The 27,266-nt window shown below is 50.9% G+C and overlaps 1 protein-coding gene across 5 annotated transcripts; it reads left to right on the top strand.

The window, feature by feature from the left end:
* The first annotated feature begins 236 nt into the window (after positions 1–236).
* Positions 237–27,266, top strand: DCAKD (dephospho-CoA kinase domain containing). Of its 5 annotated transcripts, none has more exons than XM_043584760.1 (5): positions 243–396; positions 18,047–18,279; positions 18,918–19,121; positions 22,562–22,649; positions 26,003–27,266. In XM_043584760.1, the coding sequence occupies exons 2-5, from the start codon at positions 18,168–18,170 to the stop codon at positions 26,292–26,294; spliced, it is 696 nt and encodes a 231-aa protein (XP_043440695.1). In that variant the 5' UTR covers positions 243–396; positions 18,047–18,167; the 3' UTR covers positions 26,295–27,266. The 5 variants fall into 5 exon arrangements, with proteins under 5 accessions (XP_043440699.1, XP_043440695.1, XP_043440698.1 ...); XM_043584763.1 differs by having other exon boundaries at positions 250–352; XM_043584762.1 differs by lacking the exon at positions 243–396 and adding an exon at positions 417–650.

Raw genomic sequence — 27,266 nt, 5'->3', positions numbered from 1 at the left:
TTGGACGAGAGGAACTTGCGGTATATTCTGGGTTTTGTAGTTTTTGGGGTGAAGAGAGACGTAACTGAGAACAGCTCATTCCCTAGAAACCGGAACAAGCTGGACTACAATACCCAGAAATCATGAAGGGAGGCTGTCCTGGGTGGGGAGCCAGCACTATCCGGAAGTCCTGGGCGTTCAGCCGCGCTTTGAGGAAAGAAGGGCTCCAAGGTTGGCTGGGCCGACACTCTGCGACGGGGCGGCCGCGTGGTATGCTGGGAGTTGTAGTTCGATGCAGGCGTAGGGTTTCGGGATGAGGCGCCAAAATCCAAGGTTTGACCTCAGCTTGCCCTTGCTAGTGCCTGGACCACAGGTGAGCCGTTATTGGTTGCCGTTAAGGACCGTTATCATTCCCGGGTAAGTAGTAAGGACTGAGCCCTGTGGGTGCTACCCACCGGGAACCTGAATGCGTCAGGCCTTCTTGGAGAGCCTTTGCTTTAAGAAGCCAGGTTGGCTCCTGGCTGCCTTTCTTCACTCTTGACTCTGGGCGTCCCCTGGTCGTTGGTGGTTCAAGGCCCCTTGAGAAGTGGTGGATTGTGGTATGCGGAACACTGATCCTGAGTCAGGAAACCTGACTGCTCCGTCAAGCTTTGCCGCCTCTTGGCCTCCAGGTACTGGTCTCCACGAAGCTTACACTGTAGCCCTTTCATTCTCCACCTCTACTCTCTAATGAGCCTTTACATGCCAGAGTCTGTATTTAAGGCTTTTCGTACATCTCATGTAATCCTGTCATCAAGCCTAGAATGTGCATTGTATTATTATCTCTCTTTGGCACGGAGGAAGAAATGTAGCCCAGATTGGTTGGTAAATGGTAAACAATCCCATAGCAAATAAGTGGCAAAATCAGTATACAGATTTGGATCTGTCTGCCCTTAGGCCCTCTGAATTCTTTACCACTGCAAAAGTCCCATTGTCTGATACAGTTATTAGAAAGTAGTTGTAAAATTTGGGGACGCCTGGGTGGCTCAGTCGGTTGAGCGACTGTGAGTTCGAGCCCCGTGTCCGGCTCTGTGCTGAAAGCTCGAGCTCGGAGCCCGGAGCCTGCTTCCGATTCTGTGTCTCCCTCTCTCTGCCCCTCCCCCGCTCATGCTCTCTCTCTGTCTCAGAAATAAATAAACATGAAAGAAGGAAAGAAAGTAGTTGTAACATCTTAATCTATTTTTAGCATTGACTGAACTGAATGCTTCAATCCCTTGGGTCTCACCCCTGTGATTGAGTAATTGCACCTGAACCTTGAGGCCAGCGCCCAAAGATATGGTTCCCATTTCTAGAGATCACCCGTGCAGGTTGGATTGTGGGTTGTAGGGGAAGGACATGTTCTTATCATCAGAGGGTTCCATGACCAAAAAAAAAAAAAAAATGATCTTTGCCTTTGGGAAACTCTTCAACATGGAAAGAGGGATGAAGTGGGAAGAAACACTTCCCATCTGACTCAGGGAAACCAGACAAAAGAGAGATAAATATTGTCAGTTCTTCATTTTTCTCAGTGGCAGGAGCAGAAGTGAATATGATCCAAAACAACAGATAATCTCCTCATTTATATCTGACTTTAGAAGGGAAAGACACCCGCTCAGACTGAGAGTTGTCACCCACACTCATCTCTCCAGGACCAAGAATGCTGTCAATAGGATGTCTTGTACGCAGCTGCAGGCCAGAGGAGGAGGTCAAAGATAATAATAACGAAGCCTTACATGTGTTAGATGGACCTAACGTCTAAGTGTTTCATCTATTTTAACTCATGTGATCTTGTAAAGTAGGTAGGGAAGGGGACTTTAAGAAAATTGGGCTTGCCAAAAAAAATATATATGTGTGTGTGTGTGCGTGTGTGTGTGTGTATGTACATCACATCACAGTGAGACCTAGTGGCAGAAACAGAACCCAAATCTAGTATTCTAATTCCCAATCCTGTATTTTTTCTCACAGATATGCAGAGGTTGAATGAAAGCTAATAAAACATGACCAAGGAAGAGTGATTATAGGGTCCACTGTGGACCCTGCCATTCTTATCGTTCAGAGCTTAAGAAAGACACTGCCTTATATTTTACTGCAAACTGAGCAGATTTTGTTCGGTGGAGAGCTTTCCTGGGAGGTAGACAGGCAATGGGATTGTCCACACTCAGAATGCAAATACCAGTCCAAAGTTCTGGAATCCAGCACCTCTGAGAATTTCAGAATTTGAGAGCACCTGAAATGCATTTATTTCCTCTCTCTCAGGATCTTTAGTTAGAGTCCTCACTTAGATTTTGTAGGGTCCATTATTTCTCCATAATAAAATTTAAATGTTACGTTTTTGAAAAGAAATTGAGGGGCGCCTGGGTGGCTCAGTTGGTCAAGCATCTGACTTCAGCTCAGGTCATGATCTCGTGGTTCGTGAGTTCCAGCCCCACGTCGGGCTCCGTGCTGACAGCTTAGAGCCTAGAGCCTGCTTCGGATTCTGTGTCTCCGTTGCTCTCTGCCCCTACCCCGCTTGCCCGCACGCTCTCTCTCACTCTCTCTCAAAAATAAACATTAAAAAAAAATTTTAATAAAAGAAATTGAGTACATGTGATACTTTTTAAAAATGACCACTTAGAACTGAATATTGCCACATGTGATTTTTTTTAGTCACATTGGAACAGAATGATCACTAAGAGCAGTGCAGGGTGGAGTGTCCTAAATTGGGTCTGTGGGTCATTCCTTGGGATTCCAAGAGGTCTCCTATTTGTTCCTCTCCACTGCCCCGTAACAGAGAGCCTTCCACTTTCAGACAACTCTCATTGGTGGAAACTTGGCCAAGTTCTGCCTTAGGAAATTATGTGGAAGCATGCGATCCTGTGTCCCTCTAGATAATTTTGTTACATATTCTTCAATTAATGCCTGGTTCCCTAAAATTCTTTTTTTCAAGGTAAACATTCCCGGCTCCCTGAGTGCCTCATCAGATTAAAATAGCAGGCTTCTCCCATCTAGCTGTGCTGGCTCTTCCTATCCTCCCCATTTGGGCAGAAGCATTATACAAAGGCAGTGGGGTGCAGCAGGGCCCAAAGGGTGGCCGAAGAATGTGCCTATGAGATGCCACAAATTCTGGAATTTACTCCTACTGTGGATACCCCCGTTATCCCTTCACAGTTATTACTGGAGACCATAGAATATAGTGATTAGGAGAACAGGCTTCAGACTCCCTGGTCTCTAAATCCTGGTGCTACTTCTGCCTAATGAGTGAGTTTAGGTAAGTCACTTACAACCTCCCTGAGTCTCAGTGTCCTTACCTATAAAATGAGACAATGCTGAGAAAACACTAAAGCATCTAAGACAGTCAATACCTAACAAATGATTTCCCTTCCCGGGAAGTCAGCATGTCCTGTGATAACCAATTTTCTCATGATGTCCGTCACAGATCGAGGCCCTTGCTGTACTCCCAGCCTACCAGAGATCCGTTTCTTCTAATGGGCCTAGGAGAGCCTGAGCCAGGTTGTGGTTCATTTATTCAACACCGCAGAGCGCTCACCACCTGTGAGTTCCATGGCAGGAACTAGAGAGTCAGGGATAGAACAACACAGTCCCTCTCCCGGGTTCACTCTACAAGTTGGCAGCTATTACAGACTGACAGTTGTGGCTCAGTGTAAGACAGTGGGAACACCAGATGTAGCAGGAGCCTGGAGGGACCCTTAACCTGGGGAAAGGGGTTCTGGACCCAAAAGACCACTGAGCTGAGTTTTCAAAGGAGACACAGATAAACGGGAAGGGCAGGGGCAGAGGGAGTCCAGCTGCCTGAGACCGGGATGCTTCTGAGGTACTGCAGCAAGAATGCTATGAGCATTTTGGAGGTTGAGACTGGAGAGGCAGTCAGGAGGTGGAAACAGGAAGGGACATGGATGCCATGCTGAGGGGGTTGGGCTTTATCCTGAAGACTTTAGGAAGCTGCTGAAAGATTTTTTTTAATGTTTATTCATTTTTGAGAGAAGGGGGAGGGGCAGAGAGAGAGGGGACAGAGGCTCCGAAGCAGCCTCTGTACTGACAGTAGTGAGCCCAATGCAGGGCTCAAACTCAGGAACCGTGAGATCGTGACCTGAGCTAAAGTCAGATGCTCAACTGACTGAGCCACCCAGGCGCCTCACTGCTAAAAGATTTTTAGCTGGGGAGAGAGAGAGGATCGAACTTTTATTGGAGAAAGATCATACTAGGCAGCAGCCTGGCTGTCCTAGGGAAGGGAGTGCTTCTCCTCTGAAGAACAGAGCTGGTGGGCTCAGTCACGAATAAGGGACAGGGAGATGGTCTTTGGTAGCTTCCCGGCTCCTCTGGAGCTCACTTTTAGGAAGGGTACCCTTCCTTCCTATGACAGCCCCTGACACATGGGCCTGGAACACAGTGGGTCCAGCCTTCCGTGGCTTAAATCTGTGGGACTTAAGAGTAGCAGTCATTCCCTGCCCAGAAGACACTTACAGTGAGATTGGGAAAAGCAGGTGCAATTTGAAAACAAAATACCAAGGCCCGACTGGGTACGATTAAATGAGTTAGATAGATAAGTTAACTGAAGTTTGGGGTGGGGCAGGGGTGCAGGTCTCTGGAGTGAGTAGCATTGTTAGAAAAGGCTTCCTGGAGAAGGCAGACTTTGAGCTTGGCCTTGGAGGCAACTTGAGTGCCGGATCCTCCATTATAATTTCTGGGGGCTGTGTGGATCCACCCTTGAGCTGGAATCACAGCTGCAGTTTTACTTCTGTTTACTGTGTGGTTATACAGTTTGCAACCATTTCCCTGTGGTTCCTCCTGGAACAGGACACTGTTCCACGAAGGGAGAGAGTGCATTGGATTTTCCTCACCTCTATATCCCTTGGGCCAGCACGGAGTAGGCCCTCAATTAATATTTGTTGCATTACTTAATATATGAGTGGTGAGAAGGAAGGGATAAGAGCTTCAGGTGTGGAAACATTACAAGTAAAGGGCAGAGAACAGGAACACACAGTACGGTGACCTATTGTGTTCGGACGGTGCTTTATTGCTCACAGAATGTGCTAGCACACTATTTCCTTTGATCCCTATCATCAACGGTCTTGTTTGATGCTGTGCAATGAGCAGGGCAATTGTTATTCCAGTTTTACAATGAGAGAACAAGAAGTTCAAGGATTTGTCCAAAGTTTCACTGCTACTTAGTAGGAATTCAGACTTGCATCTGGTGTTTTAACATGAAGTCTGGTGCAATAACTAAATCACTTTCCTCCTGGGTTTTTCTCAATGGAGAACATACAGTAGGACATATGTGGAGAGGGGGTCCCCAGGGGCCAGGTCACAGAAGGGCTTAAGTTTCAGGCTAAGAAGTTTGGACTTTATCTTGCAGCTGGTGACAACCTATGAGAGTTTTTTTTTTTTAAGCTGTTTAATAAAGAATAAATATTAATGGTATTTGTAAGGTATGGTATAAATTTAATTGCATATTAATATTTATTTAAAATAAACATACAGAAAGTAGTTTAATTTCAAGAACCAAGAGTCAAAGACCCAGGAGTCAAAGGAGTCATCTCTCTTGGACTCAGAGGGTTGTTCATCAAACAACTTGAAGTGGTACTATATTCCATGCATCATGCTTAATGCCAAGGACACAGAGGTGACGGAGATACAGGTCATTGTCAGGATGAAGTGAGACCGTGTAAGCAGCTAGAGCCACTTTATTATTGCCCTCCTGAATAAAGGAGGATATGTGCTTGAGCTGAAAAAAAAATCGTTGATGGCATCACCTCCCAACAGCCAACGTGGAGCTTCAGTTTCAAGATTGTGCCCGAGTTGAAGCCCCTGCAGCATCCTTCAACTTTTCCTGTGGGATCATCTCTGCAGAGATGAAGAGCAGAGATGAAGCTACTATTGGCCCATTGAACCACAAGGATGCCTACTTAAAAGACAAGCCCCTGGCCTGTATGCCAATAGATCACAATACTGTAAGGCAGTATCTGGGAAAAGCAGGATCATCTATAAGGGGTTCCTAGCAACATGCTCCAGGAAGAACTTGATAATTTGAAAGAGTGAAGGCATAGTCCTATCCCTGTCATTGCCATGGCAGCCATGATTAATGATGGGAGTCTGTGTAGTCCTCGGATGTGTCAGGAGTAGGGGAAAAGTTGAGAACCACAAAGCCAGGGTATCTGTAAATTGTTTGGTTCAGGAAGGGAACAGGGCCATTAGATCTGGCCCTATGGAATAGGAATTAGAATTGTTCTGCCTGACCCCATGGATTAGAACAAGGGGAGATATTGTATTACCTAAGGAAAAACTTTTAGTGTCAGGACTGGACTTCAAAGACATCATGAAGTTACCTTGAAAGACAGTTCCCTGACACTGGACATGGCTAAGTATAGACCCCAGAGATGATGTGGAGGAGATTTCAAACACTGGATTGGTGTTTGAACCAAATGGGCCCTTTGATCATGAGATACAATCCTATTTATTAGGTGATGGTGACATTAGGGAGAAGGGTGTCAGAGACTGGAGTAGTCATAGAAAAATGTTGAATTACTTCATTCTTCAATGTATCAGATTCCTACTGTGCTGGGCACGGTTCTAGGCGCTTGGGGATATTTATTGGTGGTGGAAATAGGCAAGATTCCTACTTTAAAGGAAGCAGAGAGTAGAGGTACAGTTTAGAGAGAGGGAAAGGAAGCAGGGTAATTAAGGACCCACCGATATGTGAGGCACCATTAGATGTTTTTATGTATTTCTAATGCTTTCAACAAGTATAGCAGCAATCGTTATACTTTAGTCGAGCAAGTGACTTGCTAGGCTTGTACAGAATGAGCTCTGCAACCAACTGACACTGTAAGAAAGCAAATGGATTAACCTATAAAAATCAGTTTCCTCTTGTGTGAAATGGGGATGGTGACAGTACCCACCTGAAGGATTGTGAAAATTCAACGCGTTAAGGCCTCTAGAGGGCTCTTAAGGAGGCTGAAGTTTGGAGGTGCTCAGTTAACTGCCGCAGCCATTCCCAGAGGTTGCGCAGCTAGTGATTGCCAAGGCCTGACTTTGGAACTAGTACTTTCGAGGTTATTTTCCTCGGCTTGGGAGGACTCTGGCTCCGACAGAACAGGAACCCTAAGGTTCCCACCCGGCCCAGCACTCCCGGACGGTGCGACTTCCCCGCCTACCCCTCTCCAGACCCGCCCACCCCCTTCCGCCGGCCGGACGTCCGGTCCACGTGCGCGCCCTCCCGAGGCCCCGCCTGCCCGCCGGGAGCCACCCAGTAAGCCCCTCTGAGATTGGGCGAGCGACGGCGCCCCAGGCCGGGTCAGAGGCCTCGGGTACGTAGCGCGCCGCGCGGGGTGGGGTGGAAACGGCCGTGCCCCGGGGAGTGGGTGGGCGGGACGGTGGCGTCCCGGGGCTGGTTTGTTCTTTCCGGCTCAGAGAGCTGAGTCCACCCCCCGAGACTTGTCCCGGCGCCGGGCCTGGCTCTGGGTGCTCAGAAGCACCGCCCCAGGCTCCCCGGGCGTGCTGCGCGATGGGGCAGACAGTACGCGCCTTCCCCTCGCCCCCAAACCTTGGCGACCGTTTGTTGAGCACGTACTGTGTAGCAGCCCCTGGGTCAAGCACTTCTGCATCCAGGACTCGTTGCCTTGGCAACAACCGGACTAAACAGGGTGCTGTTTACATCTGTGGCGATGAAGAAAGGTTTACAACTAAAATTGTGGCAGAGATTGTGGTTTCAAACCCAGGTTCAGTCCAAAGTCACTACACTTCAGAACTTGTGGTCAGACCTGTTTGATTTTTGAATCCAGCGTCTGCGCCTTCCAGTTATGTGAACTCGAGTAGCGTTCCGACTGCCAGTTTGCTCATCTGGGAGCGGGCGGAATGAAAGTGCTTTGCTGGGTAGCTGCTGTTTTGCTGAGTGATCACCGCCACTTTCCTTTTCCGCGGGAGGCTGGACTGGGTATAAAGTTTTAGGGAAGATTCCCCTCACCCGCACACCAGGCCTGGGTGGCATGGTGGATTCCCACTCATTCACTTGTAAAGAGGGTGGCCTGGCTTCCTGTTTTTCTTTCTACGCCTAGTTCCCAGTGGAGACCTTTGTCATTGAATTAGCTTATGAAGTTTTCTTCCTCTCTTAGTTATGGGAAAATTATCACCCGAATGAATCTTGACATTAAGTCCTAATTTTAAAGATGAGGAAAAATAGAAGCCTTGAATACGGGTTTTCAGCGTCTTCCTTCCTTCTTTCCTCCTTCCCTTTCCTTCCTTCCTTCCTTCCTTCCTTCCTTCCTTCCTTCCTTCCTTCCTTCCTTCCTTCCTTTGTTGAGGGGTGGTGATGGCTGATTTTACCTAAATAAATCAGATGGATTTGGCTGGGTGCAGACCTAGGTCTTGGGAAAGGCAAAATGCTAGAACTCTGGCTGATGAATACAAAGCAGACTGGCTGGTTGGGGTGGTTTTCTTTGAGCAGGGCCCTAAGTTCCCACCGGATTCTCTTATGTCTTGTGCAAGGTCTGAACCTGTCCTCCTGGGTAATATGTTTAAAGGGTTCAGATCCTTTCTTGGTGCCTTGCCTTAGGAGAAAAGATTAAGGTTGATAACTGAAGGCAGGCAAGCAGTGAACTTTTGTTTTGTTTTGGAAACTACCCACTGGCACATTTTCAGATAACTAAAAATTTTCTCTGAAAGTTTCAGTAGTTGCAAAGGATATGATTTCTGGTTAATTGTATAAATATTGACACTTTAAAAATAAAACTGTTACACCAGGCATTTTAACCTGTGCAGTGGAATCTCAATACCATAGTGATTTGATTTCCCTTATCCTCTGGGGAAAAAAAAAAATATACAAACCAGTTTTTATTTAACCTTTGAAATTTTACATTGTTATTTTTTTTCCTTGAACTTATATTTCCACCTAATTTCCTCCACAGAATTTTTTTCTCGTATGATAGATTTTGAAAGCCTTTGGTTTGTCGTCCTACATCTCTGCAACAAACAACAAATATTTAAAACAGTTTTGAAAATTGTCTTGTGGTCATAATATTAAACAATTTCTTTTGACTTGAGTTTTTATAGTTGTAAAATACACAGTCGATCAAAACTGGTTTTGATCAATTGTCAAAAACCTAAGTTTTATTTGAAATGCTTCTCTTAATAAGCTGAGTAGAACTTTGTAAAGTTCATGTGTGCATCCATGTATATTTGCTAGAATGAGCAGAGATTTTATTCATGGCCGTAAGCACTGAAGAAGTCTGTTCATGTAAATAAATATGCAGGACTTGAAGGCATTTTGTTGTGGTAATATTACTTAATTCTTTGAACACCCTCTGAGTTACAGGCCAAAATATCACAGTGAGCTGTCATTGAAATCAGTTATTAATGACCTGCCGGCAGACAGTTCTTTTAGGTCCTCCTTTAACTCTATTGAAGGCAAAGATTTGGAAACCACCTGACTCAGCAGGAAGATTTATGTTGTGACTATGGGCAGGCACATATCCGCGTGAATACTGATGTTTCAAAGTGCTCCTGGATGGTGCCAGGGTAATTTTGCACTAGGGATAGTGCACCTTTGCAAGATTTGGCATGGGTGACTAGTTGTGTCTTTCTTTGAAACCTAGGAGATGGGGGAGGGTGAAAGGGGGACCTGGGAAGGGAGAGGATGAAGACATTCCAGAGCTGGTCTGCTTCCAGAGGAAGAGGCAGGGGGCATTCAGGTGGAAATTTATTCCTCCTAAACTGTGCCTTTGTGCCCCTTGGAAGAGCTTCATGCATGCCTCAGGGGTTCTCATTCCCCAGTGTGAAGATCGCCTAGAACTCTGATGGGCAAATTTCTAACTTCTTTTTAACTTCCATTTCTTCCCCTTTAGAATGGGAAAGAACCAGAGAACCTACTGGTTGTTGTGTTGATCAGACAAGATGAGGGATATCCCTGGCACGTAGATGGTGCTCAAATGGTGGGCAGCTACTCTTATACTCTACTTCCTGCCTGCTGGAAACCTCGCCTTCCTATGTACTCTCTGCCTCAGTTTCCTCATCTGTGAGCCCAAGAAATTGTTAGCCCAGAAATGTAGGGGTGGGAAGTGATGTGGAAAAGATTTTGTGATTCCCATAGTAGGCTTTCTGAAACAGGTATGCTCTTACTTTAAAATAGTTAATGTTGAGTTCCTGCTCACCTATGAGCTGGACATTTTCCTGCTGTGCTTTATGTGTTCATTCAACAGATACTTTTTGAGGGTCTTCTACTTGTCAGGCCCTGTTTTCAGCACATTGGATACAGTAGTGCCCAGATTCTGGGTAGAGGCAGATTACAATAAATGACCATGAAGATATTGAACATGTTGGGTGGTGCTAAGTTGATAGCTGCTGTGAAGAAAAGTGGAATGGTGAGGAGACTAGAGAGTGAAATGAGGGTGCTATTCAGGACAGTCTCTGATAGGGTGAGGAGGGAAGTAAGCCATGCAGCCCTCTGGAGGAAGAGCTTTCCATCTGGAGGGAACAATATGTCCAAGGGCCCAAGGTGGGAGTGTGCTCGACATAGTCAAGGAACAGCAAGGTGGCCAGTGTGTCTGGAGGGCTGAGATCAGGAGGGGAGTGGTAGGACATGTCGGGAGAGATGCCCATGGCCACCCGGAAGCCCCTGTAGAACCCTATGAAGGCTTGGCTGGTGCTCTGAGAGAGGAACCATTGGAGGGTTTTGAGCGGAGGGGTGAAATTATTGGACTTGGATTAAAAAATTTTGTTTGATGTTTATTTGTTTTTGAGAGAGAGAGCGTGAGCAGGGGAGGGACAGAGAGAGAAGGAGACACAGAATCTGAAGCAGGCTCCAGGCTCTGAGCTGTCAGCACAGACCCGACGAGGGGCTGGAACTCACAAACTACAAGATCATGACTTGAGCCAAAGTCGGACGCTTAACCGGCTGAGCCACCCAGCGTCCCCGGACTTGCATTGTTAAAGAGTCACACTAGATACTGTATTGTGAATAGACAACAGTTGGGGAGCAAAGGTGGCAATAAGAGAATTTCTCTGAGACTACTGCAGTAATCCAGGAGCACAATGCCAGTGGATGGACCCTGTGGTGTCTAGCTGGGTTGTGCAGGTGCAGGGTGGGCACGGCCAGCAGGGGGCGCTAGTGAGCGGGATGAAGATTGTGAGCGAGGAGCCAGGAGGACACGAAAATTTTTGGCCTGAGCAACCAAAAGGGTGCAGGTGGAGTTGATTGCAATGACTGATGTGTCACACACGCTGGGGAAGATGAGGTGACTGTGACATACGTTACATCATTTAATCCTGATAAAACCCATGAGTAGTCATTATTAATCACGTTTTATACGCAAGGAAGTAAGCCCACAATGCTGAAGTTGCCCGAGGCCACACAGCTAGTTAAGGGACAGGGCTGAGACCCCAGCTGAGGCCCCCATGACTCTGAAGCCCGTGAGAGTTGGTCTTCCCTGTGATCCTTTTTCTGCATAAGCACCAGCATAGTAGTCCAGTGCAAACAGTCTCCCTGCCCACACATAAAAGCTCCCTGGACTGATGGTTTGTGCTTGGAGAGTGCTCGAGAAGAGTGACCTGTTCCCTCCCCTTCCCTTGGTGTTGGCAGAGGAGAAGGGAGAGGAGGACTTACCGCCAACACCTTCTCTTGTGGCTCCCTCCAGGTAATTGGCAGCTTGGAGGAGGTAGTGACTTAATAGGCCTAGCAGACGAGAACTTGGACTCAGGTTTAAACAGCAGCCTCTCACCAATAATGAAAGATTAGGAGTGGGGAAACCATAGATAAAAATAGCACTTACTAGTTAACTGGAAAACAATATATTTTTGCAACCTCTGGTTCCATGAGAAAATAATTGGGTCCCAAGGTGGGGAATGACTCGTTTTCATGAATGATTATATTGATCATTGAAGCAAAATGGATACATCCCTTTTGGAAAGCGATTCGAAGGAGAAGTGTCTGGCAGGTCAGGCATGCCCAATGTTAAATCCTGGGAGGCTGCAGGAGGAGGAGGAAAGGAAGCTGGAAGCTAATGAGGGAGCCAGGTCCTGGCCCCAGCACAAGCAGGTTGGGGCTGTTGATTGGGACACACAAAGAAACAGAACTGGCTTCCAACTTAAGTCCTGAGCTCTCCCAAGGGAGGAAAAAAAAGAGTGTCCATTCAAGTATCAGTTTCTTATTCTGTTTAACCCATTGGGTGTTTTGTTTATCTCCTTTTTTTTCTACCCCCCAGGAGGGATTTACTAGCCTCAAGCAGCATATTCTAATGGAAAAGGGAGCAGGCTGGGAGATTGATTCTAGCTTCCCCCTTGCCACTGACAGGAGAATGCAACCCCAAGTATTTTTTCCACGGAACCATCCAGCCATTCATTCTATAAAGACTTTTCATACACTTTCTCATAACTAACAGGGAGCATGGGTGAGTGCTGGCACTGTTGTAAGCACTTTACATGTATGACCTCTTCTACTCTTCACAGGTACTCAGGGTGGGTGCCATTAGCTCCATTTTACAGGTGAAGAAACTGAGTCAAAGAATATGGTCGAGTACCTTGAGCAGTATTACTCACCTGGTGCATGATGGATAGACAGCAGACACTATGCTAGGTGCCGGGGACAGAGGGGTACAAACGACATGGTGGGTGGCCTCGTGGAGCTTATTTTATCTAACACGTTGAAAACGGTCATACAAACACGATGGGTACAGGGAAGGAAAAGAATGGCGCAGAGAGAGGTCGGGGGCCTGATCTGAGTCGGCGGGTGGACAAGGCTGCTCTGAGTGGAACTGTGGTGCCCTCTCACTGCTTTCAGGTCCTCACTTTGACCTCCGTGGTCCTGACCGAAGACAGCGACCCCTATCGCTCTGGATATGCTCCCCGCTAACCTCACCACACACATTGTGAGCAGATTATTTACACCCGCTCCTCCCGCAGTAGCGTGGAGGCTTTGCTCGGAGGGGGCAGGCACTCTACTCTTGCTTTGAGTGGTGCCTGGGGCACTACTGGTGGTGGCAGGGGCAACAGTGTTGCACATGGAGGGAAAGAGACTGTGCATTCGGGGGCAGAAGGCCGGCGTGCAACAAATTCCTTGATGGGGGGCAGACAGGTCAAAGAGGGGCGGGCTAGGAGGCGAGGGAAGAAGGCAGTGAAGGGGTTTTGCTTGTTTGTTTTTAAGTTTGTTTATTTATTTTGAGAGAGCTAGTGAGCACGAGTTGGGGAGGGGCAGAGAGAGGGAGGGAGAGAAAATCCCAAGCAGGCTCGGCACTGTCAGCATGGAGCCCAGTGTGGCGCTTCATCCCACAACCGTGAGATCATGACCTGAGCCAAAATCAAGAGTTGGACGCTTAACCAACTGAGCCACTCAGGCGTCCCAAAGGCAGTGAAGGTTTTAAGTGACGTGATCAGAAGTCCACTTTAAGCCATGGCCCTGGCTGTCTTGGGAGAAGCTAGGCAGGGGACTGGAGAGTCAAGTCAAGAGGCCACTGCAGAGGTCTGGGCACAGGGTGATGGGACTTAGGTTCATAGGGTGGGGCCAGTGGAGTCAGAAGTAGGACCAGCAACCCAAGGCCATGGGGTTTTTTGTCTAGAGGCCCATGGAGAAGCCAGCAGCCCGCTCTCATTTTTCCCTAAGAAACACTGCCAGAGAAGATTCCAAGAGAGACTTTTTTTTTTTTTTTTAAGATTTTATTTTTAACTATTCTTTATACCCAATGTAGGGCTCGAACCCACAACCCCGAGACCAAGACTCACATGCTCCACTGACTGATCCAGCCAGGTGCCCCAAGACTATTCCTCCTTGAATGTTTTTTTCTTCGTCTTCTCTAGGCTGTTGGGGCCCAAGAGGTAAAAAATGAAAGGCAGGTTTGGGGAACCTCAATGAAAGGGGCCCCTCCCCCATTTACAGAGCACAATAGAATTTGATCCTCACTTCACAGGCTGCAGACCCAGCCTCTGTGACTCAAGTCCCTACCCTTTCCTTTACACCCTGCCGTCTTTCCCCTGACAGGGAGAATGAGGGAGAAGAAAGGATTTGGTTGTGGCTCCCCTGGGGTTGGAGTCCTGCCTTGCTCATGAATTCAGGACTGGGATTACTTCCCAGAATCCAGCTTCCATGTCTCTTGTACTGGGCATTAGCTTTTCTCTGTTACCATGGGACTTGGGGTCGTCCTTCCCCTTCCAGCCAAGCCAGCTCTGGGAACAGCTTTTGGTATTGAGGAGGATTCCCAGGCCACCAGCGGTCTTGTCAATCACTGGTCACCCAGGGCGAGCCTCTATGGACTGCTCTGGGAAGTGCTGAACCACAGAAAGGAGGAAGAGAGCCCCAATGTGCCTCACAGCCTCCCCTGGGGCTGATGCCCTGTTAGCATCAGCCCCTTACTTACAGGTTTGGAGACAGGATAGGGCAGGGGCAGACATTTGGGGGATGAGCTATTTGTTATTTATGGAGCACTTAACCACCCTGGGCCAGGCTGATTAGAAGGCTTATGGCAGTCACACAGCTTTATGGCAGAGTGCCGAGGGGCTGAGACCCAGGCTTCTCGACTTCCAGTCTATAACCTTCCATTTTAGCAGCGGTTCTGGTGCCCAGCTGGCTGGGACGCTAGGGTAGAGCCTGGGTTTCTGTCCCTTTTCTGAAGTTTCACAGGGGATTCAGATCAGGACCAGGTTTAGGAGTTGCTGTGAGGTTCTCACTGCCTGCGTGTAAATGGCAGTGGAATGAGGGGAAATAAGTGGATCCTGGAGAAGGACTTTTGAGCCAGAGCAGGAAGAGGGTCAGGAACACGGGTTAAAGAGGCGGTCACTTGTCGCTGGGTGCCTGGGGAGGAGCTACCAGACAGGTCTGGGTGAGACTCAGAGGCAGTCGAAACCTCAGCCTTCTTTTCCTCCTGGCCAAGCTTGGAGGGGTGCTCCCTGCCACACTCAGACGCATGCGCACGCACATGCACGCACCCAGGCCCAGGGGGCGTACCACACGACGACTCTGGCTCACCTGCTGGTGCTGTGTTCTTCTTGGCTGGTTTCATTTGTTACTGTCTCCCCCTCCAGTTTTCCTGAGAGGCAAGACCTAAGTTTTCCTTCGGTCACCCGAGAGTCCCCGGCGCGGAGCTGCAAAGCGCAGAGGTGCTCAGTCAGCGCTTGGTGAAGGAATGAGTTATGGAGGGGCTTACTGGACGGGAACAGCTGGTATTTGTCCGGCCCCTTTCAGCCAGGGGCCCACGGCCTCCCAGGGCATGTGCTCCTTCATCCCCTTGGCCTTCCTGACAGAGGCCAAGCAGCTGTTGGTCTGTTTCCACAGATGGTCATCCGAGGCACAGAGAAAGGAAGAGATTCATTAGGTTGCCCCAGGAGTCTGGGACAGAGCTGAGCCTGGAATTTCCATCTGTGCTCTGGTTGCTGTCCATAAGACCTCACGCCTATCCTGCAGAGGGAGAGCACCAATACGATCATCTAGAAATCATCTTGCTTTGGTTCTGAACCGATCCGCTTAGAGCCAGATTCACTGTCCTTCTTTTGTCTAACTCTAAAGATAAATTAAACTTTCATTCCCTGAGTACGTTAAGGTAGGAATCTAGACTCAGAGGTGGGAGGCCTGAATTCCATTCAGGGCTCCATTAATAGCTGTGGCCCTGGGTAAGTCCCTTCCCCTCTCTGGTCCTTAATGAAGAGTTAGAGTCGATCCCAAGCCTGTGACACAGAACTGCCAAGGCAGCTCCATTGCTAGAGATTCTTTTTTTTGTTTTTTAAGTTTATTTATTTATTTTGAGAGAGAGAGAGAGAGAGAGAGAGAGAGAGAGAGAGAACCTGCATGCACAAGTGGAGGAGGGGCAGAGAGGGAGGGAGAGAGAGAATCCTAAGCAGGCTCCTTGCTGTCAGCCTGGAGCCCGATGTGGGGCTCGAACGCAACGAACCGTGAGACCGTGACTGGGGCCAAAACCAAGAGTCAGACATCCAACCGCTGAGCCACCCGGGCGCCCCTCGATCGCTAGAGATTGTGATTCGGTGTGTCTCAGGAGGGGTCCTGGTCCCGTGAAAGGGCAGGAGTTGGGGTCCCATGCTCTTCGGGGCCCCTTCAGCCACGTCTGGCAAAGTTGGATGACCAGGTGACAGTAGCTTGCTTGCAGCAATGAGGGGCCAGAGGCCAGTGGGTTTTTGGCCTTTACGCTGTCCCTCAGCCACCACCTGTCCTCAGGTCCCACTCCCATGCTTTCAGACCGGCCTTCTGCAGAGGAGAAGCAAGCTCGCGACTTTAGGGACAACAGCACAGAGCTGGGATTACAATGCTGTTGCTGGGTTTTCCATTTCACAGCTTCAGCTGAGTGAACAAAAAAAAATTTTTTTTGACAACTGAACCCTGTCCTTAAGTCTTCTTTGTGTCAGCTGGAGGGAGACCACCTGGGGGCGACGCCAGTCCCAGATTGAGGAGCGCTGCTTCGTAAACCGTTTAATAATTGAGTTAGATCTCTCCATTTGGATGACGACTCTAGTGGGTATTTTCCTCTCTCCGCCCCTGGCTGCCCTGGGAGGACGAGCCTGGGCAGATTTAAACTTCTGGGCTGGTCCCCCCACCACCCACATCCGAGCAGCTGCCTCCCCCTGTCACTTGGTGTGTCCTCAGGGGAGGCAAACTCATTTCGGTATAAGCTCAAGCAAAGTGTAATTAGGACAGTAAATCTGCCGTTTTATGTATAAAAAAAAAAAACCAGCAAAACCCATGACAGATTTCAAGGTCCTAGAGAAGTGATTTGATGCTCAGGGAGGGGTGGGAGAGGCCTGACCTTCACTTTAATTTCTTCTAACCTGGGAGCAGACTCCAAGACCTGGTAACCCCGTTTACTCCCCAAAATGCAACATGACTTGAAAAAAGTCTTTTGTGAGCGGTGCCAGGGTGGAACAGCCGGTTGAGTATTCGACTTTGACTCAGGTCATGATCTCGCGGTTTGGTTGAGCCCTTGCATTGGGCTGTCTGTTGTCAGCACAGGGCCCGCCTCGGATCTTCTGTCTCCCTCTCTCTGTCCCTCCGCAGCTCGTGCTCCTCTCTCTCTGTCTCTCTCTCAATCTCAAAAATAAACATTTACAAGAAAAAGTCTCTTGTGAGATAGTCTGAGGTTGCAAGAATGGGGACGTAACTTCATGAACGTCTCTTTTAGTCTCTGTGCCTCGCGGTGTGACTTCAGCGCCTGCCTCCCGTCCTCACTTCCTTTACCGGACACTTACTGCGTGAAGGGCTTTATAGGCATTTTCTCAGTCTGCAAAGAGCCTTATGAGATAGGTTCCATCACCCCCATGTTATGGACAAGAAAACTGAGGTTCCGAGAGACAGGCGACCTGTCCAGGGTTGCACAGCATTGTAAGTGGAGGAACTGGATCTGAAAAGGCCCATGCGCCTCACCTCCTCTATGCTGCTGCTGCTCAGTCTGAGAGAGCCGCAAATTCCAACGCCAAGTTCTCTCCCGCAGCCTGTCATCCTTCCCTCACATTCCTCCTGGGCAAGATCCATACTCCTCTAAACCTCAGGCCTAATCACCACCAGCCACTGCTTCCGCTGAGCTCTCCTGTCTGGGCCACTTGTTGGTTGAAGAGAGAGGATTCTTCTGTCTAAACTAGCCACCTAGACGGTCTTAGTGTTGGTGCTGGGGGGTGGGGGGGGTGGGGGGTGGGAGGACATTCTTCCCTGTGAGCCTCAGTGTCCCAGACTACAAAGTGGCCAGAGACAGGGGAGCTCTGTGGGCATCTGGAAAGTGCCTTGGGTTCACCACGGAGGGACAGGTGTGCCCTTCTTATGGGAAGTTCGCCTATAGCGGGTACCCCCGCCTCCAGAAAGCACTCTGCGTTGCAGCACCTGACCTTGCTCTGCCTACTCGGCATTTTGGTTGCTAAATTTATACCGTGTTGGTTTGCCTTGTTTATGAGTGTTTTCTTAAGACTGCTGGAGGCCTGTCCTGAGAGAATTTTCCATCTTCGGATGGATCCAGAGTTCCCCAAGCTCAGAACTCCACACTCTGCGTGGGCAGGCTGCGTCTCCCTTCCCTTCCTGTGCCTCCCTCTCCCCGGGTCATTCGGGCATGACACTTATCAGGCCTGGTGTCGTCCACAGGCGGGGCAGGTCGTTCTGGTGTTCCTGGGGTGGGCCATCCCAGCCAGCCAAGCGTGCCCTACTCCGGTAATTCCCCGCCTCCCGGCTCTGCATTCTCGCTGGCCTCCTCTTTCCTGGGAAGATGTTCCTGGTGGGCCTGACAGGGGGCATCGCCTCAGGCAAGAGCTCGGTGATCCAGGTGTTCCAGCAGCTGGGTTGTGCGGTGGTTGATGTTGACGTCATCGCCCGGCACGGTGAGTTGGAAGGTGGTGGGTGGGGTGTGCACAGCAACTCCCCTGCGCCCCTTTCTGCCATCTTGTCTCATCTTTGTTTCACCTTTTTAGTTATTTATTTTAAAAAAAGGTTTTTTTTAATGTTTGTTTATTTTTGAGAGAGACAGAGCATGAGTGGGGGAGGGGCAGAGAGAGACAGGGGCACAGAATCCGAAGCAGGCTCCAGGCCTGCTGTCAGTACAGAGCCCGACACAGGGCTCGAACTCACCACTGTGAGATCATGACCTGAGCTGAAGTTGGACGTTGAGCCGACTGAGCCACCCAGGCGCCGCTATCTCACCTTTTTATAAGCCCTTTCAAGGCCTCGGAGGAGGGGGCAGCCTTCTCCTTCAGGCCTGGTCTGATTTCCTGCTCCCTGCCCCTCACTTCCCCTCTCCCCGCTCCATTTCCTCTCCCCTCTCCTTCACCTCACCTTGTGACCAACGTGAGGGGTTCTGTGCACTCTGCTGTCTTCCTTAACTGCTTTCCCTCCTCTCGTTTTCTGTCCAACTGAAAGAGGCACCCCTGGGTTCCCCCATCATTTTGCCCCTAGTCATTCGGGGGCCTCTGGCTAGCCTGGAGGCTCTGGAGAGTGACCCAGCCCCCTCCTCATGCCACAGTTGTCCAGCCAGGATACCCCGCCCACCGGCGCATCGTGGAGGCCTTTGGCACCGAGGTCTTGCTGGAGAATGGTAACATCGATCGCAAGGTCCTAGGGGACCTGATCTTCAACCAGCCCGACCGGCGGCATCTACTCAACACCATCACCCACCCTGAGATCCGCAAGGAAATGATGAAGGAGACCTTCAAGTACTTCCTCCAGGGTAAGAGCCAGGGCCTGGGACAGGTGAGGCAGAGCCCTCTCCTTCCAGGGCCAGGGCCCTCCTCCGCTGCAGAAAGTCTGGCCAGGGACAGAGGCGCTGGCTGTCCTGGCTGCCAAGTTCACACTGTTCCTTTGCACCCCCCACGCAGAGCCCTGTGCCAACCCCCGAGGAAAGGTACACATGTCCCTCAGCATTTAAAGAGGTTGACAATTGAATGAGAAGAGACACTTGAGGCTTTTGAGCCGCGATCCCCAGGAAGTAAGTTGATTTTTCTGGCAGGGATGGGAGTAATACCAGCTGACGAATAATGGAGTCTGGAGACTGGAGTTTAAGTCCTGGTCTCACAGCGTCTAACTGTGTGACTTTGTTGAGTGAGCCAGCCCATCCTCTCCACAGTGAGGCTAATAATGCCAACCTCGAGAAACTGTTAGGGGAACCGAGTCCACATGAGTGACTGTCGATCACCACACAGTATAACCCACGGTCAAAGTCAGATTTGGTGCTGGTCGAGCTGCCTGGGAAAGCTTACAGACTGGACACTGGGGAGGGTCCCAGATGGCCAGGGCGGGTGCAGGGTGGGGGGTTCTAAGCAGAGGATAATCCTTTGGGGCTAGGGCTCAGTGGAGAGAGTTAGCCTGACATGTGCCAGGACTGAAAGAAAGGAGAGTGAAAAGCCAGAGTCTGTGCTCAGTTGGCAAGAAACTTCTAGTAGAGGTTGTCAGCCTTTCCCAAGCTATAGCCACGGTGCCAGCCCTGTTCTATAGGACGGTGTTGGGCAGGGGTGACCTGATATCATGCAGGATGGGGTCAGTCACCAGCAGTGGAGGAGCAGAGAGCAGTGGCATGAGATCGGGCGGGAAAGTTGGCCGAGGGGCCCTGTAGATCTGCCCACCAGCCTTTGGCAGACGTGTCTGCCTGCCCGGGCATCAGAGTGGAAGGCCTGGCTGTTTGTCTCCCCATCATCAATCATGATGCAGAGATTTCCCTTCTTGGAGGGCATGGGGCAGCCTTCTAGGTTTTCTCCTGGCTTGTGCACTATGATCTTGGCCAAACGCCTTATTTTATTCTCTCACGCATCAAGTTCTTATGTAGGGTTGGGAGAGGTTCCACATTCCTCTGGCCCGTACCTCCCTTCAGAAGAAAAGAGATGACAGGCATCCATGACGTTGACCTCCCCCGCCCCCATCCCTCTTCCCCTGCTCTGGCCAGGGCAGGGATGGGCTCCAGACATTCTCCCTGCTGGACCGGCTTGCTCTGCATCTCAGCCCCTTGCCGCAGGCCCCCCTCCCTCTCTCTTCCCTCAAGGAGCGTCTCTGGACTCTTTCTGCCTTTGTCCTGCCTCTTGTGTCTGCGCCAGGACCCCTCCTGTCCCCCACCCAGGAGCGAAGCCTTCTGCCTTTCAGTCCTGCCCTTTCGCATTCGCTCCCTGGCCAGTTACAAGTACATCTGCAGGGCCTTGAGGCCACAGCGGCTCTCCCCTTCTGAAATTAAGCATCGGATAATGTCACCCGCTCCAAAGTTCCCCTGCTGTGTCATCCACCCAGCCTCCCCTCTCCCCAACCACCGCCACTTAAATAAAAGCTAGAAAGCTCTTTTCAGCTCGATAAGGTGAAAAATGGGGACGACAGCTGTGGCTTCCACAGTCCCAGTTTTTCCCTGATGAGTATAACAAATACAACTGTCAAAGTTGGTATAATCAAACGTCAGATAAGATCACCAGCTGTTGGGGAGGTCTCTGTGTAGGCAGACGGATGTCTTAATAGAGTCAGGATAGTTTGCAGAGCTTATCAAGCAGGAGGGATGTGACAGCTGAATAGCCCTTTGCCGGTGAACCATAGAGCTGGCCACGAGCTGAGCTCCCGAGAGGGGCCCGAGGAGAAAGGACAGTGGGGGGGGAGAGGGGAGGTGAGGCGGAGCAGGAAAGGGAGATAAGAGGCCCAGAGAAGGTCTGGTCTTGGCTCCTGTTCTGAGCTGGGAGGGGAACGGGGGCATTGAACGGCCCCCCTTCTTCCAGGGAATGGTGGTAATAATAACCATCATTTACGGAGCACTTGGGGAACGTCTGGGTGAGGAGGCGCCAAGTGGCTTACATGCCTTCGCTCACTTGGTCCTTACCACCTTCCGGTGAGGGACGTGGCCTTCACTCACAGATGAGGTTTGTGAAGGGGCCCAAAGTCACATGGGAAAGCGGGGGGCTGCAAACCCAGGCGTGTCATCGGAGCCCACTATCCTAACCCCCTCATTCAGCTGAAGGTTTTTCTTGGGCTTTCTGAGCAGCAGATAGTGGGGAGCAGGAAAGCCAGCAGCTTGGGTCCTCTCCCCTGTTTCCTGCGTCACCCGGAGTGCCGGTTTCCCCACGACCCCCCTGAAACCGGTGTGATGTGTGTCTGGCTCTGGTTGGAAGTGTTTGTGGCGGGAGGCCATCCCGGCCAGGCGGGCGTCTGTGGGCAGAGGCAGCGCCCATCCCTTTCTCTCACTGCTCCCAGTCCCCCGCCAGCGTTTTGCACATACACAGGGGACGCTGGCCCGAAGGGAACTGGGAGTGTGCAGCTCATGGTGTTTTTGTGTGGGCAGCCTGGGCACCCGCCCTCTCACTGTGGGTCTTGACTGGCCTTGGCTCGTACTGGGAGGGCCAGCCAGTGCCTTTTCCCTCACTGGAGCAAGTTATATTTTATTAGTCATAACCGCCCACCACCTCCAGACCAGCCTCTGCCATCCCTGGCTGGAGGCCACCTCTTGTGCCAAGAAGCAGCCTCTTTCCTTTTGGGGCTACTACTGCTGCCCGCAGATGAGCCTTTTATGAAGAGTTGGTGGAGAGAGCCATGCAGGACTCTTCTTTAACAGAGAGCCGCACTTTTGTTTGTTTTTTTGTTTTTTGTTTTTTTCTAGCAAAGATGGGTGACATAGGGCAGAAAGGGCCAGGTTCCTCCTGGAAACTCCCCAGTCTCCTCCAACTCTGGCTGTGTCATTTCCTTGCTCACAAATAACAACTCTTTAGGTTCAAGGTCAAGGCGAACTCAACCCTCTGTGCCTCCCCTGACCACCTCACCAGCTTCGTCGCCCATCGTGCGAGGCCTCTACGGCCAGAGAAGCAGAACCTCGCTGCTCCGCACGCTTTGCTGGTTCCCCCCATTCCTGGAACCCTCACCTCAGGAAACTCATGTTCAAGTATCAGAAGTCCCACCTGGTTTTCAGGACCAGTATAAACGCCATCCCTCCTGCAAGGTCTTCTCTGCTCATCTGGTCAGGAGTGACCCTGTAGCATTCTGTTATGGATGCCATCAGAACCGGCCAGCATTCAGGTTATGCCTATCCTTGCAAGGTCTCCCCTTTGCTAGAGAGCTCTCAATGGTAGGGGCCAACGGCTTCACCTCTACTCCCTAACCTAACACAGTGTTTGTTTGCAAAATTAAACTGTGGGTTTCCTGGCTTCTCCCCAGGATATCGCTATGTGATTCTGGATATCCCCCTGCTGTTTGAGACCAAGAAGCTGCTTAAGTACATGAAGCACACAGTGGTCGTGTACTGGTGAGTGTGTGTCAGGGCCAGGCCTGACCAAGGCTGGAAAGGTGGGCCCCCGGAGTAAAGCGTGTACCTGAGAAATGGCCCACATCGCTTTGCCCTTACTCCACTGGGCGACCTGGAGGCACTGGGGGTTCGGGCGATTGTGTCCAGAGACTGTAGGTACCACTTCTGTGCCTGACCCAGATATGCCCCAGGTAGGCGTGGGAAGTGAAGGCCCCCAGGTTTCCCTAGTTGCTTGGGAAGGGCTCCCCCTGCTGGCCATTGGGGGCACTTGGGCCCCGATGCCCTGAGCTACCATGTTGTTAGTCACTGGATCCCTTTTCCCTCCTCTAGCATTTCTCAATTTTTCAGACAGCTCCCACATTTATTACTTCACTCAATTTACCTTTCAGCATGAGGTCTCCCGAGCAGGAGTTGATGCTTCTGAGTTATAGAAGAGAAAACCTGAGGGGGAAGCTACTTGAGGGGGTGTCCAGGGTCACCCATTGGCAGCGCCTGTGAATGGACGGTTGCCGGGAGGGATCTGTCAGAGTCCAACTAAGGAAGGAGCTTTGTTCTCAGAATCCCTCAGGACACGAAGCAAACCAGAATCTAGGTTTGGCAAACAGAGCCAGATCAGACTGTCAGAGAAAATGAGTCACAGTCCCAGTGGGGTGAGAGTAGATGAGGCTGCGGGGTGTCTCTGCCTCCCAGAAGCTTCCTGGATGCCACCCACAAGTACAACAGACACAGAGGTGGGCACTTGGCTCTGTGGGTATTTTGGGCACAGGGTGGCTCTCCAGAGACTGGTGCGTGGGAGGCTCCTAGCACACGGGAGGTGGGGCCCGGAGTGCTCATGCCCTAAGCATAACCCTGCCCTCCCCCGCAGCTGCCCACCGAGGCTGCCACTTAAAGCCCAGTCTGACTCTGCTGAGCCCAGTGTAGGGACTCAGACATCCTCATAGCTCCCCCGCTGGCCCACATCTCCCCTGTAAACTTGCAGCTTCTCTGGGTTCTTTAGGCCCTGTTTGTGAAAGACTGTCAACTGAGGCCAAGTACGCTCTATGAAGACTTTGCCTTGGGGTCTTAATACAATTGGAACTTTGCACCAAGGGATCAGAAAAGGGTGGGGGAATCTTCCAGTAGAGGTGAGAACACTGGTCGTATCTGCAGTCACCAGAAGACCCACGCCTGCCCTGTCACCTTTCTCTCGCCACACTTTCCTTCCAGCTTTGTCTGTTCACTAAGAGCAGAGAGAGCTGTGGTAGCCTGTTTTTTGTTGTTGTTTTTTTAAGTTTATTTATGTTGAAAGAGAGAGGAAGTGGGGTAGAGGCAGAGGGAGAGACAGGAGAGAATCCCAAACGAGCTCTGCACTGCCAGCACAGAGCCCCATGTGGGGCTCAAACTCATGAACTGTGAGATCATGACCTGAGCTGAAATCAAGAGTCAGATGCTTAACTGACAGAGCCAACCGGGCGCCCCCAGATTCAGCCTGTTCTACAGATCCTTCAGGCCCGCTCATCAGCCAGAGGAACCTTTGCTGGAATCCCGGGTGCTGTTTGAGAGAGGCTGGAGACATGTGAATGAGTGATTATTCGCATTTCATAAAAGAGATTTACACTTTACAAAACTAAAGATCCCCTCATGGATTCATTTAACTATCCGACTATCCCTTGTGCCTTTGAAATAATATGGGGCATTTACCAAAGTGTGATTATACTGAAACATGATTATTCACATTTTTGAGGAATTTGCCAACTGAGGAGTAAGTGTTTGGGTAAAAATCTTATTACCATAAATAGCATCATTCCTTAAACTAACCATATGGGGCTGTGTCTGAGCCCCAGGAAAGGCTGTCTGGGAGCCCTGCCTTCCCATTCCAGGAAGCCCTCTGCTCTAGGCCCACACCTTCTAAGGATGTGCCCTCACAGGTGGCCCCGAGCCCCCTCCGTGCTTTCACCCAGATTTCCGCAGCCCCAGATTTGCAGTGTCCCTAAGATGCAGTCCTTGCTCTTAGCCACACAGGGGCCGGCCCCACGACCCTGAGAGGATGCTGCCCCCATAACAAAGGAAATGATGAGAAGTCCTATTTATTTTTAAGGCCAGTATAGATGCCATCTTTCTACAAGGTCTTCTCTCATTGGCCAGCCAGAAATGACTTTCTGGAGCCTTCTGTTCTGAGTGGCATTGGAATTAACTGGTGTTCAGGTTGTGTCTGTCCACAGAAGACACATCCCAGGAGGGCCTCTGGTCTAGGCCACGCCTAAGTGGAGACCAAACTGTAGTGATCAAATCCTCTCCTCTTACAACTGGGAGAACTCAGGCCTAGTGGCAAAGCGGAGAGACCCCAGATGGCAGAGAACAGCTGCAGCAGCCCACCCCCTCTTGTTCTCACCGAGGGGCTCGGGCAGCCATAGAGCTAGAGAGGGGTTTGAGACGACCCCACGGGATAGCCTGGTGGTTCCTGTGTAGCCAAAGGCAAGATGGGGGTTTCCCGAGGAAGGACCTAGGTGGTAATATCGGAGGGGGCGAAAGACGTACTCTTTGAATTTCCTTTGGTTGGTTTGTTTGAGATTTTATTTGATTTTAAGTAATCTATACACCCATTGCGGGGCACGAACTTACAACCTCAAGATCAAGAGTTGCATGCTGTACTGACTGAGCCAGCCAGGTGGCCCTTTTTTTCTTTCTTTCTTTCTTTCTTTTTTTCATTGTATTTTCTTTGAATTTTTTTTTGGAGCTAGGCGACTGGCTGGTGGTTGGCTTAATCTGCGGTGCCTAGCGCTGTCCCAAGGACCAGATCCAGCTCTCAAGTCCTTGCTCTAAGGGGAAGCACCTTGGGGTTTGCCTGTCCCCCTCTGTCACTGGCATCGAGCACAGCAGCCACCACCTCGGCTCTAAATGTGAAGGGGTGGGGGTGGTGAAGCAAGGAGAGGGGTCTTTGCGGTGGCTCGGGAAGCTATTTGGGACGCGGCAGGCCCAAGCCCCAGGGGAACTATAGGAAGCGGTCGGCTGGCGGGCACAGGCCTTTCAGTAAAGGTCACCCGTCCAGGGATCCAGGATGTAGCTGATGCCAGATGACCAGATCTTCCCGTCTTACAACTGGGAAATCTCAGGCCTAGTGGCAAGGCAGCAGGACCCCAGATGGCAGAGAACAGCTGCTGCAGCCCTTCCCCCTGCTGTTTACGCCAAGGGGCTCAGGTAGCCCGCCATGCTGCCGGGGTCCTCAGAGAGTGAGGTGAGGCGGGGGTAGCCCCCCTCCCTGACTGTGGGCCCGAAAGAGGGTTGAGGGAAGGGGCTGCCCGCCCCTGTCACTCGCCAGCGGGAGGGAGGCTGGGGCCTACAATGCCTGAGCAGCCCTCCTGCCTTGTCCTTAGTGACCGGGACACACAGCTGGCGCGGCTGATGCGGCGGAACCACCTGAACCGCGAGGACGCGGAGGCCCGGATCAAGGCCCAGCTGCCCCTGAAAGACAAGGCCCGCATGGCCCACCACGTCCTAGACAACTCGGGGGAGTGGAGCGTCACCAAACGCCAGGTGATCCTCCTGCATGCTGAGCTGGAGCGCTCCCTGGAGTACCTGCCACTGAGGCTGGGGGTCCTGACAGGTCTAGCCGGCATTGCGGGCCTCCTCTACCTGCTCGCCCGCTACCTCCTGCCCTCCCCCTAGCTGGGCACTCCCAGCGCAGGAGGCCCCAGGCCTGGATCTCCTCAGAGGCTGAAGCAGGTAACAACTGCATCCTGTTTCCTCCCTAGCCCCTCAGCACACACGCCCTGTGAATCTGGGCTGAGTCCTGCACTGGGCCGACCCTTCTTTGGAGTGCATCCTGTCTGAGGCAGAGAAACAGCCCTCTGTCAGTAGATACTCCTCCTCACCTTCCCTCGGGCCCCTCCCTCTGGAACCACCTATGGAATGGTATCTGTGATGGGGCGTGAAAGCGATGGTGGGAAACTGTGTCAATTTCTTGGGGGTGCGGGTGAGAAGCACTCTCTCTGTGGCCATTGGCAGTGTTTAAGCTGGGAGGTTCCCTGGGGCCTGAACCCTCTCCAAGCACATGCCCCATCATGACCGAAACCTGCCATGTGGAGCAGGGAAATAATTTTGGACCAACGGCTGCCACCTTCGGACAGGATTCTCTAGGTTGAAGCCCTGGGCCAGGATGCAGTGAGAACTCCCTCGTAGGTAATGCTGTAGCTGGGCCCCTCGGGGGATGACCCACTGCCCCACCTTGGCGTTTCTCCCGCATTCCCCACACCTGCTCACCACCTGCCACCAGTCTGCCTCCCACTCCGTGTCCTCTTTGCCCTGAACTCTTGGTAGCCCACACGCAGCAGGCTGTTTCTTGCCCCTGTGCCTTCTCTGTGCTGTTCCCTTACCTAGAATACCTTTTGTTTCTCTGCAGTGGGTTAACTCCCAGCTCAAGCACCATCTGAAGCTCCCGGCTGGGTCAGGTGCTCTGGGATAGCCTCCTTCTCTCCCCTCTGCCGTGTTTTACTTTAATCCACAGAACTGTAATCTGCCAAAAGCTGAGTGGTCTCTCCTACTAGACTGTAAGCCCCTAGAGGGTAGGGACTGTTCATCTCTGTGTTTCTGGCGCAGAACCTGACTTGTCGTGGGTGCTTAATAAAGTGTTGATCTGAA

Source organism: Prionailurus bengalensis, chromosome E1 (genome assembly GCF_016509475.1).
Source record: "Prionailurus bengalensis isolate Pbe53 chromosome E1, Fcat_Pben_1.1_paternal_pri, whole genome shotgun sequence".
Classification (NCBI taxonomy): domain Eukaryota; kingdom Metazoa; phylum Chordata; class Mammalia; order Carnivora; family Felidae; genus Prionailurus; species Prionailurus bengalensis.
The sequence above is the reverse complement of the archived record's forward strand: the minus strand, read 5'-3'. Positions and strand labels throughout refer to the sequence as shown.